General features: G+C 35.4%; 2 protein-coding genes across 3 annotated transcripts; both read left to right on the top strand.

The window, feature by feature from the left end:
* Positions 1-768: 768 nt before the first annotated feature.
* On the top strand, positions 769-7,400 carry LOC110778957 (mitochondrial import inner membrane translocase subunit TIM10). 2 transcript variants are annotated; one of them, XM_021983492.2, is made up of 8 exons: positions 770-932; positions 2,101-2,190; positions 2,335-2,382; positions 2,463-2,504; positions 3,235-3,287; positions 3,639-3,677; positions 3,781-3,850; positions 6,583-7,400. In XM_021983492.2, the coding sequence occupies exons 3-8, from the start codon at positions 2,341-2,343 to the stop codon at positions 6,631-6,633; spliced, it is 297 nt and encodes a 98-aa protein (XP_021839184.1). In that variant the 5' UTR covers positions 770-932; positions 2,101-2,190; positions 2,335-2,340; the 3' UTR covers positions 6,634-7,400. The 2 variants fall into 2 exon arrangements, with proteins under 2 accessions (XP_021839185.1, XP_021839184.1); XM_021983493.2 differs by lacking the exon at positions 2,101-2,190 and having other exon boundaries at positions 769-932.
* A 7,457-nt stretch (positions 7,401-14,857) lies between these two features.
* On the top strand, positions 14,858-15,436 carry LOC110778955 (calvin cycle protein CP12-1, chloroplastic). Its single transcript, XM_021983490.2, has one exon. It carries the CDS (start codon positions 14,930-14,932, stop codon positions 15,302-15,304), a length of 375 nt encoding a protein of 124 aa, XP_021839182.1. The 5' UTR covers positions 14,858-14,929; the 3' UTR covers positions 15,305-15,436.
* Positions 15,437-16,918: the final 1,482 nt, after the last annotated feature.

Here is a 16,918-nt window from a genome sequence, read left to right as displayed (position 1 = left end):
GATCGATTTGGACATGGCCTGGAGTAATATGTGAATATGCGTTCGGTTATCTGAATTCAATCACTTTTCAACCCGAATCTCCCACCGTGTTTATTAACCGTTATTGAAATTAACTCGGGTAAGCTCTCCATCAGATCTCCCCTTTCCCACCATGCTGCCACCAGAGTACATTATTCCGTACAATTTGATCATGGGCTTATTCAAGCTGGCGTTCTAGCAGAAACCAATAAGGGTTATTCACTTATTTGGCATCATACGTTTCGATCACACACAGGTACCTAAGATTAAAAAAAACAATGGCAAAGACACTTATATATTCTATTAGACCTAAAAGGCTAAAACGACTTATTTGTATTGGACCTGCACATCTACCAAGTATAAATCAATAATCTGAATAACTGAAAAATGACCGTGATATGACGTTTTACGAAAGCACAAATTCTTATTTACAATGAATGTACAATAAATATTATACACCGGAGTAAAAGTTAACTCAAAATACTTAAAAGTTAAGCTTATATATGTAAAAGTTATCTACTTTTAAGTGATCAATTTTTTCATTTTAGTAAAACTTATTTCTTCAAAATCACTAATAATGTATAAAATTAATCATTTTTCCCTTTAAAATATTTATCTATCAACTTTTTTTACTAATATAAAAGTTAATCAAAACTAGGTTAAAATTATAAAAAAAAAATGATTAAAATTATTTTGTTAAAAAAGTTTGTAGGACATTGGAAATAAAATAAAAAATAAAGGAATAAATTTTCTGTCTCTCCTCAAACTCATTTAGCTCCGTCCTTCCTCTTCCTCCCGCCTCCTTCTCCTCTTAACCCCCCCCACCAGAAAAACAGCATCTTGTAGTTGTACCGCCACCGCTAGTCGGCGTCGCCTCTTCCACTACCTCTCCTTCTCTTCTGTTGCTATTCCTGGTATTATATCGATTTTTTTTATCCTTTTGTTGTATTTCTGTTGATTTTATTTCTAATTTTCTAATAGGATTGTTTCAAATTGTTCAATATATTCTGTTGGGTTTTCTGTTAGCTTTGTTTTTTTGTCTTGTTTAATGCCTAATTACCCACTTTTGCTTACCTGAGTTAAAATTGCTACCTCAATTTCCGATAATGTTATTGCCGCATTACTTGATAAAAATTATTTATTGCAATAATTGGGTTGGGCACAAAGATTAAGAAAGAAGAACCAACTTTACCCATGTGATTATATGAAAGGAGGAAGGCGAAAAGTAAATAAACTAGGGAAAATTTGTAACTTTAGGTGTAAAATGTTTCGCTAAAGAGAATTGTTGCTATTAATGTGGAACTTATGGAAAAAGCAAATGTTGCAATGAACACAGAACAGAAGAAGTGTTTTTTTTTCTTCCAAAAGTTACCTCCTCAAACAGCGCCTATAGTTGTTACATGCTATTGGAGATGATTCTTTTCTAGTTTTCTGAAATCAGTTTGTTCAAAGCAAACTATATGATAAGTATATTGAAAAGCTTGGTCAAATATGATAAGTTAGTTGATTCTGTTAGAAATGTCTGGTAAAACTAGTTGAAACAGTTAAAGCTTTGAAAAATCAGTATAAAAACATTTTGTTAGTTGGAGTTTTATATAAGCTTGTGGGACTACCTTATCATTCTAGTGGATATTTTTAACTCTTTTAAGTAATAAGCTAGGTCGCTTATGTTTCTGGCTGAATGATAAGCCAAGCACAATCATCTTCTACTGAAAGAGGTGAGAAGAAAGGAGAGGAAATCTCATTTCAAGCATGAGTGACAAGCACTTAGCATACATACAGGGAAAGGAAGTCAGGACATGTGTGGTTGCATATTTATAGGGTCATGTTATAGCTTCCTGTCTCTTAGATATAGAGCAGTTGCTGTTGTTTGCCACCGTTGATGAGTAATAACAAGAGTTGGTTTCTCTGTGATAGATAGATTTATTCTGGCTTCACATGTCATAGTTACTTTTAACGTTAAGTAGCAAGAGGTACATTGGTGTTTGCCTTTTTTATTTTAGAAAAATTGAATCAAGCTAGTCAGAACTCAGAAGTAACTTAATATGGTTTCTCCCTGATAGATCTGTTATGGATTTACAGGTGGAAATGGCCAACAGCAATGCCCCTTCTACTGTTGAGAAGCAAGAGTTACAATGTTTTTTCCCCTCATAACTTCTATTGATAGATTTGGTAACAAGCTAACCTTAATGAATAGATAAAAAAGAATGTCAGTGACTTCTGTTTGGTGTGCTGTGTTTTTTACTACCTTCTGCTGGGTGAGTCGGGAGTAATTAGAACTTCTTTCTCTCTGATAGATTTGTTTTTTCTTTACAGGAAGAAATGGCCAACAGCAATGTCTCTTCTACTGTTGAGAAGCAAGAGGTACATTGTCTATTCCCTATAACTTTTGTTTACAGATTTTGTTACAAGCTAACATTAATGAAGATTATGTGAAATTCCAGATCAAATTGGATGATATTAAAGCCGTCTTGGATAAGGAAAAGGTGTTCTACTTTTCTGACTACCTTCTATTTTTCTTTTATGTAAATAGACGAATAGTAATTCGTAAGAGAAGAAAAAAAAATTATTTTTTGGGGGTGTTATTATTGTTCTCCCGGGGCTTCAACATTAATTCTAACTGCTGTTTTAGTGCTTTAGTTATCTGTTATCTTTGGACGTTAATTTACTGTATTAGTGTAATGCTAACAGTCGTGACATGCTATGGGAGATGATTTTTGCAAGTCATTTAGTCAAGTCAAATAAACTATTTGGGTATGTCCATTTCCGATGGAGCCAAAAATTCATTTGTTCTTTTGGCTGTGGGATGTAATGGACTAAATCAAAATGGCTCTTAAAACCTCTTCGCTTCCTTTCCATGAAGTAGAAGATGGTCGTCCTGTTATCGCTTTTGGGTCAATTGGAAACAACCTCTCTGCAATTGCAGGGTAAGGTTGCGTACACCCGACCCCCCTTACCCCGCTTCTTGCGGGAGCCTTTTTGAGGCAATGGGATAATGATAATGATAATGATGAAATAAACTATTTGGGTCTGGTACTGATCCAGTTGCCTACCTGAAGGGGTGGGAAGGAAGGAGGCATGTCATTTCAAGCATGTGAAAATAAGTTAATTGTTTCAGCAAAATGTGTCTAATTTTATTTTTGAGCCTGTTTTCTAGTTCTTTCTATTTTGCTAATTGCACATAAGTTTATCCAACCACTCTCTGCACTTGTGTAGGTCATTGGGACAACAATAAGTGATATGGAATATAGGGTAGCATTGTTCAACAGGTGCGTGATTTCTTGATGTATATAATTTTGGAAATCAGTGTACTCTTCTTTAGGTACCCAGTACCCTTTCTTAATCATCACTAAGTAGGACGAAGTATCTTGTACATCTTGTGGCGAAGACAACTTAGAATCTAATGTATATAATCATCTTGACTTTGGCAAGTGGTATCTGGCTCATTTTAAATGGCAAATGTGGTCCTTCTTATTACGTGGCCATTAATGCTGCTAAGTCTTTGTGTCCTCACTCAAGCATTTACCTTAGCTAATAATTCTTACTCCGTATTGTTTAAGCGTCATACCTCTTAATTTATTCTCTTTTTCTGGTTTAACATATACCTGTTTCTGATCCAGCCTTACGCATACCTGCTTCGAAAAATGTGTTGAGAAAAGGTATATATAATATTTACTGACACTCTACCTCTTTTGTACTTAAGCCTCCTACATGGAGTGCCTAAGAATATCACAAAATTAAACTTTTCCCTTATCTGTTTAGGTACAAGGAAGGCGAACTCCATCTTGGTGAAAATAGTTGCATTGATCGTTGTGTTTCAAAGTATTGGCAGGTAATCAGCTGCGACACAATAACATACTTTTGGGAATGTGGGAGTAAAATTTTTCACATGCCATTCCAATAAGCATCTATGGCTGGTAGATGTCACCTGCTTTTTAGAACTCTACCATACAGCCCTTCAAATAAAATAAAATAAAAACTCTATCATACAGATGAATAGATGATGCATTATTTTGTTGCTATTCATATGCATACATGTAATACACGAACAGGGTCTATGGTTTATGTATTATGCAAGGGGAAGGTTGAAAGCGAACTTCTTTAATGCAATTTTGACTTAATTCTAATTGGATCATAAAGCATGTGTTATGGAGGATTGAAGAGTTGTAGGCATGCTTAAATCACTCTTCCTTAATTCCTTTAATCAAATATTCGAAAAAATGAAAATCAATTCTTCCCCATTCTTTTTATTTATTTGCTAATCATGAACGAGTGTGGCGGAGTGTGGCGGGGAGGGCTAATCAGGAGAGGAATTATGGCAGGAATCTGTTTACCTTTTCCCGTCACCCTTCTTGGAACTATTCATATTCATTAAAAGGTTTAGTTGGATGGCTATGATTTGTGGAATTGTGGATACCTCCATCTGTGTCAAATTTAATCCGGAATCTTAGGGTGAGCACCTCTCTATTTTAGATCTTTATTTGGACAAGGTCCTAAAGCATTCATGATACATGATTTTTCTTTGTGGGGACTTGGGTTCTTGAGAGTTTTTGTCTTTAGGAGTGACTATTTTGTGATATGACTTCAAGCTAGAACACACTTTGATCAAGGTGGAAGCCCCTTTAAGAGAAGTGAGACAATGGCTACCAAAATTATGTCTTGAGTTGAAGGTATTGATCGTACAGGAATTAGAAAATCAACCAATGAATAGGAGTGTTGTCTACACTTTTTCATATTGGTACAAAAAGGTTAGAACTAAACTATTGATTCCACCAGTGGTGGAGTTGGGGAGGTCCAAAGGTCTACAACTTTGCCTATATCCTGGCTTTTAGCTGAAAAGGATGTTAGCTATGTTTGTGATGTATTTTATGCAGCGGAATTCTTACCGGTCATTGAGGATTAGATTATACTATTTGAAACAATAGCTGTTGAACAAAATTTTTGCCATTTTCAACACTAGACAAAAGTACGGAGAAGGGTTGGAGTGGGGCAGCTGTGGTATGTGGGTTATGGGTTATGTTATTTGGACTCTTCAATTTACCTCAAGTACCCATTATTGGAATCCTTTGAGCTGTGACCTGTGGGCTATGTTATTTGGACTCTTCTGACATGGGTATAGCCAATAGACCCTTCATTTTGGGTAAAATTCATGCATAATTTTCATGACATATCTGAGTCGGACACCTACAACCCTTGTTTGACATCAATACCCTTGCCCGGGAGTTGACCTCTCTGCACTAGGGAAGTCTTTCTTTTAAGGTGAATCTTCTTTGATTGGCATAAAAGATATTCTTTAAAAAAAATGAAGCCAGTGTAACATTTTTGGTAGTTTCTGAATTTCTGGTGAACAATAGTGGTATTGAAGTATTGAACAAATCTGTAGGTGAACAACCTTTAAGCTCTGAAAGATCTGGTAAATCGGTTTTGGCTTTTTTTTTTGTGAATCAAAGAAATGAGTTCTGATCAGCTTTTAACAGTCTTGGTCAAATTCTTTCCCTTAGGTAGCGATATGCTCTCTATGAGGTTTTAGATAACTCTGTTGGATGTGAAATCAGTGTATTGTAATCCTGCAGGGTATAGGCATGTGGAAGACAAAGCAAACTAGTTTTTTTTATGTTTTTTTTTTGCTGCCTGACTGAGGTTCTAACTTTTGACTTGAGGTATTGTGAACTTGTAATCATGGAGTTAGCCTGCAAATGTCAAAAACTCTCAGGGGATAAGCCATAAAAGAACTAAAGACCAAATTATGTCAGTTTAGGATTACTGGTTTCTTCACTAGATGGCCGAGCCTCCTCGACCAGACCTATGGAGTTCTAACACTAAAAAATTCTGGTACTAGGCAACTATAAAGATGGTTGTGGGCCGGCCCGGCCCGAAGCCTGAAGCCCGACCTGGCACGAGCACGAAAAAGCACGGCCCGGCACGAGCACGAAGTCGTGGGCCGGGCTTGGGCCTTAATTTTTTGGAAAAAGCACGACAAGGCACGGCACGCCTCGACCCGGCACGACAAAAGCACGCTAAATTTAGCAAAATTAGCCTTAGGCACGACCGGTCGGCCTGACACGGCACGAAAGCCCGTGGGCTTGGGCTTTTTTTAACGTCCCGGCCCGAAACAGCATGGGCCCGGCCCGGCTAGGCCCACGACCCGCGGGCTCGACCCAAAGCCCGACCCGACCTGGCCCACAGCCATCTTTAGGCAACTAGTTTCCGGACACTCCTAGGTTTCCTTGCACTACTCAATATCATATAACCTTAGTCTGTATATGCGTTTAAATGACCCTTGGGTATCAAAATAGGGATGTTTTAGTCTTTTAGAACCCCAGGAATGGGAACTGAGAGACTGAAGCATGCAACACCCCTAGTTCTTCCTGCAAGTAAATCGGGGTATGGGCGTTCACATGACAAAATTTATCATTTTGCACCCTTTTTTGTTCTCATTCTCTGCTGAAAATGTCTGATCTTAAGCTACGGTCTGAGAGGGTACAACGAAGAAGGGGAATGCCCCCCAAGAGGTTGTACTACTTGTCTACTTTATTCTGAGCTCTTTCATATGTTTTTTTTCAGGTGAATAATTTAGTTGGTCATCTGCTTGCATATGGTCGTCGTGGCGTGTGAATGTTGTTTACCTGTTAGTTACAGATTGCTCAAATTTGAATATTACGACGAATTCATTACCTGGGGGAATAAGCACTTGAAACAACCATAGACATTTGTTCATGTTTTCCCTTCATCTCCAGATCCTTCTGCCAGCATTATTGGAGAGTTTTGATAATGACAGGATTCATTACCTCATACAGATTCTGACAGATTTTGTTGAAGATGGTAAAGATTTCGATATATTCATAGTTTATTTCTTGCAGTTGCTATTCATTACTCCCTCTGTATTTTTTTAAGAGATACACTTGTCTTTTCCAGCCGTATTTTTTCAAGAGATACACTTGCCATTTTTGGTAACTTATCAACCCCACCACCTAATTAAATAATATATCTACTACACTTTATGACCCACCATCCAATTAAAAAATAATTTTACAACTACACCCACCCCACCCCCATCTCCACTTGTTCAAAAGGACATGGTCCCCAATGTACTTATTTATTAAAATATCTACCCCAATCCCACTTCTTTTATTCTTCTTAAGACTCGTGCCCAACCAAGTGTATCTCTTAAAAAAATACGGAGGGAGTATATCTTTTTTGATAGTTCACATTACAGGATGACATAGAGAGCTTTCCGACTATTGGAACCTTGATTTTGTATTTAATATTGGATGAATGCAGAATTTTTTTTTGTACATTGAAGCACGACAATAAACAATATTATTGAATTATTTATTCTCTTTTAATCCGCGGTTATAAAATTTAGCTCTTTTTCTTTACTAGGATTATGTGATTTCTCATTACTTATCTGTTACTTCATCCGTCTTTTAATACTCGCAACGTTGGTTAGTTTTACGCATGCCGATGCACAACTTTTATCATTTATATCTTAAATTCTCTTTATGCAAAAATTATAAAAAGTTGATATTTTGAAAATACACATTGAGACGAATCTAACAAGATGGATGAAGTATTATATTTGAGTAGGGGTGTCAAATCGGATTAACGGATTGGGTTTGGGTCGGATTCATTGAATTTGGGTTGAAACGGATCGGATTAAACGGATTAATTTGGCTAACGGGTCGAATCGGATCGGTGCGAGTATTAAGGGACAGAGGGAGTATAAATAGGAACGATTCATATTACTCTTATTTTTCTCACTTACTCACCCTCTCTCTTCTCTCAACTCCTCTGTTTCACTTATCTCTCCATTTTTTTCTCTCTTCTCTCAACTCCTCTGTTTCGCTTAACCCTGCATTTCTCTCTCTCTTCTCTCAACTCTTCTATTTCACACACTCATTCCTCCACCACTATCATGGAGAACATATGGTACACGATGGGTATGGCGTTGCTAGAGCATAATGGTCACTTGGAAAGAAACTACGTGAGAATCAAAGTAATTCCAGAAGATTTTCGGGGTTTCATGTCGTCGGCCGATCAGCAAACTAAGGATCATATATTTCATGGAAGACAGATTTTTGTTAAAATATTAATCTAGAAAAATACACTTGTAAAAGTAGTGAAATGTATTATGTAGAAAAATCTAGAAATATAATAATCTAGAATAATCTTAGGAAATACTTCATCCGTCTTTTAAAACTCGCAACGTTTGGACTTTTGCCACTATTCATATAATCTACTTTGACTATTCGTAGTGTTTTTTGTATAAGATAAAACATAGTCATGTGGGATCTTGTTAGATTCGTCTCAATATGTATTTTCAAAATATCAACTTTTTATAATTTTTGCATAAAAAGAATTTAAGATATAAATGATCAAAGTTGTGCATTGGCATGCGTGAAACTAACAAACGTTGCGAGTATTAAAAGACGGAGGAAGTATAACAATTTGAGAAAAAATTTCAAGAGATGACTGGTGACATGTGCATCAGTGGAAGATGGAGGTTGCTAAGACGGGTGCCAACATTATTAGAACTCAAGTGTTTATGACGATTGGTGGTTGGTGACAAGTGCACCAACGAGATTTTTCGAAAGATGAAATATTTTGAAGCACAAGATTTTTCTAGATTAAGGGGGAGTGTTAACATATTAATCTAGAAAAATCTAGATAATACACTTGTAAAAATAGTAAAATGTATTAGGTAGAAAAATCTAGAAATATAATAATCTAGAATAATCTTAGGATATATCTAGGAGCTAGACTAGATAAATCTAGTAACTAAAATGTCTAGAATTATCCTAAGAAAAATCTAGATGATGAAGGGAGTAGAAAAATCTAGGAACCATAATACAACAATTATAAATAGGTTGTATGTGCACAAGTTTAGAGTGGGCTAATCAAGAGAGCTCCCACAAAATATGAAGGGTAAAAACAAGTGTTCTACCAAAGCAAATATTGTTGTACAATTCTTATTAATGTAATCAATCATGAAAATGTAATTTTGTTATATAATTGAGGTCCATCAAAACTTTCGCGTCCTTAAATTTCTATCAATTTTGGCTATATATGAGGTTAGAGAAGAAGAAAATTTCCCTCGTATTCAGGTAGCAATTTCTTTCTATTTTACATATTCAATATGGTAATGTCCTTAAAATCACCAAAGAAAACGCTGGACCTATGATTGATGCTGAAGAATATGACAGACTCGATGAAATTCTTCAAGAAATTACTCCAGATTCCGCTAGTGTGACCCTTACTCCATTTGAGGTCAGGGGCGTGGCAAAGATATCGGGGGCCCTGTGCGATATCATAAAATGGGGCCTTTTTCACAATTCAAACATTATATTGAAATTATTTAACTCAAACTAATAAAGGATCAATTTCGTTTTTATTGACTACTCCGTACTTCGTATTTCTTAATTTTACGGTGTACATTAATGAAACTTAAAATCTCTTTTTCTCTATTGACATATTATCAACCTTTTTGTATTTGTATTTAAAAAGTTCATCAATTTTAATGGCACAATAAGTAAAACACACAATAAATAAAATAAAAGAACTTAAATTTTGGAAATATTACGGTTGGAATTTTTTAAAAGGCAAGTGGGATTCGAACTCTAACCCTTGCTGCAATACTTATAGCACTTCACCACTATTCCAAGAATTACATACTATGTAATATTTACGTTATAATACACAAATAAAATTTTAGGGGCCCTTTGATGCGGGGGGCCCTGTGCGGTCGCCCCGCTCGCACCCCTCTCCGCCGCCCCTGTTTGAGGTCTACAATTGGGGATTTCACAAGCAGTAGACATTCATGTATTTTACTGTTAGAAACAAAATGAGAATGATTTTAGCATTGGAGAATACGTTAGATCATTTTTTCACAAAATATTTAACTGAATATCTCCCAAACTATTGCAAAACTACTGCATAGTGATATCATTTTTAACATACTCGTTTAAATTTATTCATCTAATATGTATATTTAAAATGCTAATATGACAATTTGATCAAAATATTGAGTGATATATTTTCCATTATTAATATAGTGATTTGACTAAAATATTACCAATTTAGAATTATTATTATTACGTCGTATCTATTATTGCCATAATTTATAAACTAAAATTTGTTTCCATACATAAATAGTTATTAAAAAAAAAGGTAGAGAATAAAAATAAAAATAAAACAAATACACTTTTTTTTTGAAAAGTGGTTTTCGACGGGAAAAAATCGCACCACAAATTGACACGTGTCATTCTTAGTGTCTCTTTTAATATATAGTAATTGATGCTACATACTCACCGTACTTATCGTTACAAAAAGATGAGAGGCTTATACCGTTGGAGGGGTGGATGCTTAGAAATGGTGCGTGATGCACGAAGGGCCGGTGATTAATTAATTTGCTTTCTGTAGTTTTAATTTCTTTTTCTGTTTTGTGTCTTAATTTGTTGTTATTTTTTTGACAGGAAAATTTTAAAATATGGTTTATACACCCGGGTGCACAATGCTCATATAGTTTAAATACAAAGAACATATTGTTCATACCCAAACAACATATAGCCAATGAACATATAGTTCAAATCCATAGAACATATAGTTTAAATATTTCACTAGTACATGTACATTGAAATCATTCTCAATGTTCATTAGATTTTCCATAAATGCTCAACAGGGTGCATAATGAGCACTGTGCACCCGGGTGTATAATCCAAATTGCGGGAAAATTTTGGATTATTATTCAATTTTAGTGTGTCATTGTTATTTTTTTCTCCCCCTTCTCTCTCTTCCTCTTTCAAAACCCTAATTTTTTAGGGGCTACCACCAACCATTAGGTTGATGGTAAGCCCTTTTTTTTCTTGTTTTTTATAGCTTTTAATTTCATGTTCGGAATAAAAACTCCATTCTCTCCCTATTGGAGAGCTTTTTTACCCATTTATTGGGTTATCTGTTCTCATTTATTGGGTTTTATCTCTCTCCTTGTGAGAGTTTGGGGCCGTGTTTTTAATTTCGCAAGAAAAGTTGATTTATTGATGAAAATTTGTGCGGGGTTACAACGGATGTCATTCTTACGTCTACAATCAATTGAATCAGATTTAATTCAATACCAAAGCTACAACAGATCGAAAGACCCCCTCGTTGAAGGCTATATCAAACAACGATGTGAAAGAGGATATTCATCATTGTCAGATCTCATCTACAACAATCGTGGTTTTGCCGGATTAGAATTTTGTTTGATCCAAATTATTTTGTATTTGTTAGTTTTGATTTCTATTGTAGATGTCGTATGACTATTTTATCAATGAACTAATTTTTACCTTTAAAAAAAAGAGTGTGTCATTGTTACGTTTTTAAAACAACTTTAGTGTTAATTGTGGCTTTGTTGCCTCGTAGGCGGGTGAATACTGAATAAGTGAATAGGTGATGCTACTCTTTCACTTTTCTTTATTTTTTGTTTGTTGGTTTGTTTTGTTGTAATTTAGATGTGCCCTAATTATTCACCTGTACTACATCTGGGTCTCTTATTACTTAGTATGCAAAATACGACAAATGGTAAATCACGTTGCACAATGTATCGTTTAATACATTTATACAATGTACTGTATTTCGGTACTAATTAACTACGTACTCCGTTCCCACTCCGTAGTACTCCCTCCGTCCCGGAATACTTGATCTATTTTCCTTATCGGGCCGTCCCTTAATACTTGACCTGTTTCTAAAAATGGAAATATTCTTACAATATTATATTATTTCTCACTCCACCCCTATTAACCCACCTACCCCCTACTCCATACAAAAAATAATTAAAAATTCAACCCCTACTCTCCCCCAACCCTACCCCTTTACACATTTTCCACCAACTATATTAAAATAATACCCCACTATCAACTACTACCTATTAAATTAAATAAGTTAATTCAAGTCCCTTAAACTCTGTACCGGTCAAACCGGGTCGAGTATTCCGGAACGGAGGGAGTACTTCCTATTCAATTTCGAATAGGAAAAGAGGACATGTTCTAGAGAAGAGGTAGCAATACATGGAACACGTCGTCTTGGGGTTTTCGTTAAGACTTGAGTTGCCTAATTAATACCGCTCAGGGTAAGCACGTACGGAGTACTTTATTACGGAGTAACAAATTAATTCAAGCAGGCCACCTATCATTGTTGTTCCGGGTATGAAACAAGAGTTTTGAATTGAAGACCATTTGTAGCTCTCTAGGTTAATGTGTGTGTGAAGGAAATAAATGAATGTACCTTGGTATGTGCACAAATACGACATATTTATAGTGTTTTGTAGTAATTATGACTGAGCTTTACTTTAAATGGGTCATGGGCCGCTTAATATTAAAATAATTGTGGAGGCTTTCTCAAAATAAAAACGTAAAACCTAATATGGGACGAATGAAAATGACAAGTGTAAAAACTAATATGAGCCTGAAGGAGCATTTTCCAAATATGATTTTTTTATATATAATTTTTTTATTTTATAATTAAAGATATTAATTGTTCAAGTAATGCATTGACAAATGACAAGCATGAATACAACCAAAATGAAACGGAACTCATCTCAAGCAACTTATTACCACATTAGACTTTATCATAGCCACTATAATAAATACTCCCTCCGATAAATATTTTTCCATTTCACTTTTTGACACTATTTACTATGGAAGAGAATCTATTGAATTATTACCAATATATAAGAAAAAAATATAGTCATATGAGATCTTGTTTGATTCGTCTCAAATAGTACTTTGACAATATCAAAATTTTATAATTTTTAATAACACTTAGTTAGAGATATTAACGATGTAAAATACGCATTGGCAAATATGCCAAAGTGAAATGGGAAAAACATTTAGATTCGGAGGGAGTAACTAGGAGGTGGAAATGCAATCAATAACCGTATACGAAGTAAGTAGGGGGTGTTAAATCGGACAAACGGATAGGATTAAGATTGGGTTCATCGGTTTGGATTGAAACGGGTTTATAAGACTACCGGGTCAGATTGGGCCAGGTTGAAAGATTGACAGATCGGTTCGGTTCGGGTTGGTAGACAAAGGTTCACATCGTGTCGGGTTCATATCAGGTCTGATTCATATTGAGTCGGGTTGGGTAAGGTTGTAAATGGTTTTAGCCGGGTAATAACAAATTCGGGTCATATCGGATCAGACTCATATCGTTTCGGGTTATAGTCCTGTCGAGTTAGGCCGGGTCGGGTTATAGTGGAGTCAGGTCTGGTCGGTATGGGCTGGAACATTTCGGCTTTTAAACATGTTTAGCCGGGTTGTAACAGGTTCAGATCATGTCTGGTTCATCTTGTAACGGTCTGAAATGGGTCGGGTTGAACATATTTAGTCGGGTTTCATTGACTTCTGGTTCATATCGAAAGGTTAGATGAAACTAAACACTCATGCTGTAAAAACACACTTCAAAATCACAATTCCCACAAACCGTTCCATTAAAAAATTATCGTAGATTAGACATAATCAACGACTCAGAATGATTTACATGAATACACACGGATCAAAGGACTATACGGGTTGAACGAGTTACGTCTTGTAAACGATCCGGGTTTAAAAAATTCATGTTGTAAAAGGTCCGGGTTGAAACAGTTCGTTGTGAATGATCAAGATTATTAAACAAGTTTTTCTTTGGTTGAAACGATCTGGATTGAAATGGATCGGGTCATCAACTTGTTTCAAATCCATTCAATTCGGGTAGAAACGGCTCGGGTTACCGCATAACAGCTTATTATGGGGTTAATATTTTCGAGCTAGTTCGAATTTGGGTTGGATATAATCAGATCAGATTTCGAGTTACCGTCTGCAGATTATTAACGATTTGGGTTTTAAACAATCAAACTTACCCAAAAGGTTCAATAGTACGGGTTGAGAATGAACAGCTCTAGGAGTAAGTAGTAATAAGATGAGACATATTTTCAACCTAAGATCTATTGCTCTATTTGGGGTGTGAAGAAAATTTGAAGAGAAGAAGCACTTTGTGATCTACAAAATTCGTACTTCGTATTTTAATTCCTACTTGGGAGTTGGGACCTTCCATGAAACCCATTAACAAATTACAACGGAAAATTACACAATTTATATCTCCAACTACACAATCTAATAGTTGAAGCATACATCCTCTTACCATCGAAGGATATACTAGCCAAATAATTAAGAGTTTCTCTCACTAATACATCCCAAAACAAATACTTCCTCCGTTTATAAATACTCGCAACGTTTGTCACTTTCACGGATGCCAATGCACAATTTAGATCGTTAATATCTTAAATTCTCTTCAAGCAAAAATTATAAAAAGTTGATATTTTGAAAATACGTATTGAGACGAATCTAACAAGATCCCACGTGACTATGTTTTATTTGACATATAAATCACCAACAATAATCAAAGTGGAATACGTGAATAGAGTAAAAATAACAGACGTTGCAAGTAGTATGGATAAAAACCAACTAAACAACCTCTATTCTATTTTTATATATTACCAAAAATCACAAGTCCTCACTAATAAAAAACTTCAAAAGACAACTAAACAACCTCTGTATAACCGTCCGTTCAAAGAGCTAATTATGATAATTAAAGATTACCACATCTCGAAGACTCAAACCAAGACAAAGTGGGGGAAAAAAAATCAGTAATACATCCAAATGAAAAGGAAAAAAGATCAACAAGAAATCACAAATAACATAAAAAATAAAAATAAAATGAAATTAAATATCCTAAACATATCTACGTGGGGGCATATTATTGGTCAATTCATGATAAGAAATATGTGCATTATATTCACTCCAAAAACCACATTATATCAAACTTTGACACTACAATCAATCTCCTTAGACATTCAAACAACCAAAGAAAGTTTTTTTTTAAAAAAAAAAATCAAAAAATGGCTAGCATGAGTCTTTCTATGACCCCAAAAATCTTGCTACCCAATAACCCAACCACCAACTTTGATGCACCAAAGTTAGCCAACATGGTCACATACAAGTTGCACGGTGGTCGTCGCAGCCACGGCTTGGTGGCGGTAAGGGCGGCGCCGGATAATAGGATATCGGAGAATGTGGAGAAGAGTATCAAGGAAGCACAAGAGACTTGCTCCGATGACCCGGTGAGCGGCGAGTGTGTGGCGGCGTGGGACGTGGTGGAGGAGCTTAGTGCGGCGGCGAGTCATGCTAGAGACAAGGCTAAAGATGTTGAGCCACTTGAGGAGTATTGCAAGGATAATCCTGAGACTGATGAATGCAGGACTTATGATAATTAATAAGTTTAATTGGAGTTACAATAATAATTAATATTTTGTTGTTGTATACTTTTTTTGCTTTTTGTTAATTATTATTGTTATTATTATAGGATGGTTGTTGGATTTATAAAATCATGATGATTAATTAAATTATGCATGGGGTTATATGAAAAAAAAATTTAGGAGATCATCTATTGTATGCTTAAATTAAAAAGGGGTAAGGGGGTTGATATTTATTATTACCCTTGAAATCGCGAATACATGACCTTTTTTATGGAAATGCATAAGAATATTTTTTCTCTCCGACATTTCATGTTTTTGAAATGAAATCGCTACTCACCTCTTGTAGATGGATATGAAATCGATTTTTTTTTTTCCCGGTAGCTATTTTGTTTTGGTTGATTTTAGGTGTGATTTGCTAGAGTATTATCTTCTTCTTCTTCAAGGAGAAAAAACTAGGCTAATCTCTAGGCTAATCTCTAGGCTAATACAAGCTTAAAGCCATTCTAGAAGATTAGAGACGAGTTTGAATCCAACCAAGTATTCCGTAATAAGGGTAGGGTCTAAGGGACGAACAACGATACCTAAAATTAACCACAAAATTTGCGGCTTTTTTGTTTTTTGTGTTTCGAGACATCGGGGTAATACAAATTACAAATGAAGAGTGGGAATTAAATTTGAGTCTTCGTTGCGACTGGTGGGCCTGGTGGCTCCTATGTATCGTCCATGGAAGTATAGAACACAAATCTGATTAAACTTAGCTTCCTGCTTAACTAGTCAATTACACGTACGACAGGCGATAGCACAATTTTTTTTCGTTTAGTGTGAATGAGCTATATGGGCGTACAATAGCACAATTTTTTTTTTTTTTTAATATATATTTTTTTAATATTTTTTTTTTTGTGGTAAGAAAAATTATCTTAGGAGACATAGCACAATAATAGGCCTCGATAACATTTTTTTTATTTGTTGGAAAAATATAATCTCAAGCTAAATGATCCGTACATATGGCTAAGCGTTCGTTGTAACTTGTAAGAGATAAAGAAAGGCACTTATGTCACAACGTTAAACTATGAGGATTAGTCCCAAGGGTGAAACGGATGCTAACACACAAAACAAAAAAAAAAAAAAAAAAAAAAAAAAAAACAACGTTAAACTGTGAGGATCAGATAAGCTTTTTGGCATGGGCACAAGGCTCAGACCATTACCATACAATTCAAGGATCCAAATTCTCATTTGTTCACCTTATCTGTTAGGAATAGGATCCACAAAATTCATGGATATATCAAATAATCCACAACCTTATTGATGTGTAGGGTCTGGGTAGGGTCTAGTAATACCCGGATCCGGACCCTAATTTTTTGACATATACCCATACCCTACCCTTACCCTATAGGGTCTAAAATTATAAGACCCTTACCCGGACCCTATGGGTCCGATAGGGTATGGGTAGGGTCTAGGGTCTTATGCGGGTCCGCGTTAAACTATAACTTTTATTTCCTTTTTTGTATACAATTATATGTAATATGCAAAAATAATTCAAGAACAACGAGTAATAAGACATTTTAAAACAAATAAATAGCTAGTCTTCAAAAATTATCCTTGTCTTTCCTTAAACACAATACATTTTAAAGT

The sequence above is a fragment of the Spinacia oleracea genome, chromosome 5, assembly GCF_020520425.1.
Source record: "Spinacia oleracea cultivar Varoflay chromosome 5, BTI_SOV_V1, whole genome shotgun sequence".
Lineage (NCBI taxonomy): Eukaryota > Viridiplantae > Streptophyta > Magnoliopsida > Caryophyllales > Amaranthaceae > Spinacia > Spinacia oleracea.
The sequence above is the reverse complement of the archived record's forward strand: the minus strand, read 5'-3'. Positions and strand labels throughout refer to the sequence as shown.

Coding starts and splice junctions, on each gene's coding strand:
- LOC110778957 (XM_021983493.2), top strand. CDS start 2,341: ATGGCCAACAGCAATGTCTCTTCTACTGTTGAGAAGCAAGAG. Junction 3,288..3,638: donor AGGGTAGCATTGTTCAACAG/GTGCGTGATTTC, acceptor TTTCTGATCCAG/CCTTACGCATACCTGCTTCG. Junction 3,851..6,582: donor GTGTTTCAAAGTATTGGCAG/GTAATCAGCTGC, acceptor GTTTTTTTTCAG/GTGAATAATTTAGTTGGTCA.
- LOC110778955 (XM_021983490.2), top strand. CDS start 14,930: ATGGCTAGCATGAGTCTTTCTATGACCCCAAAAATCTTGCTACCCAAT.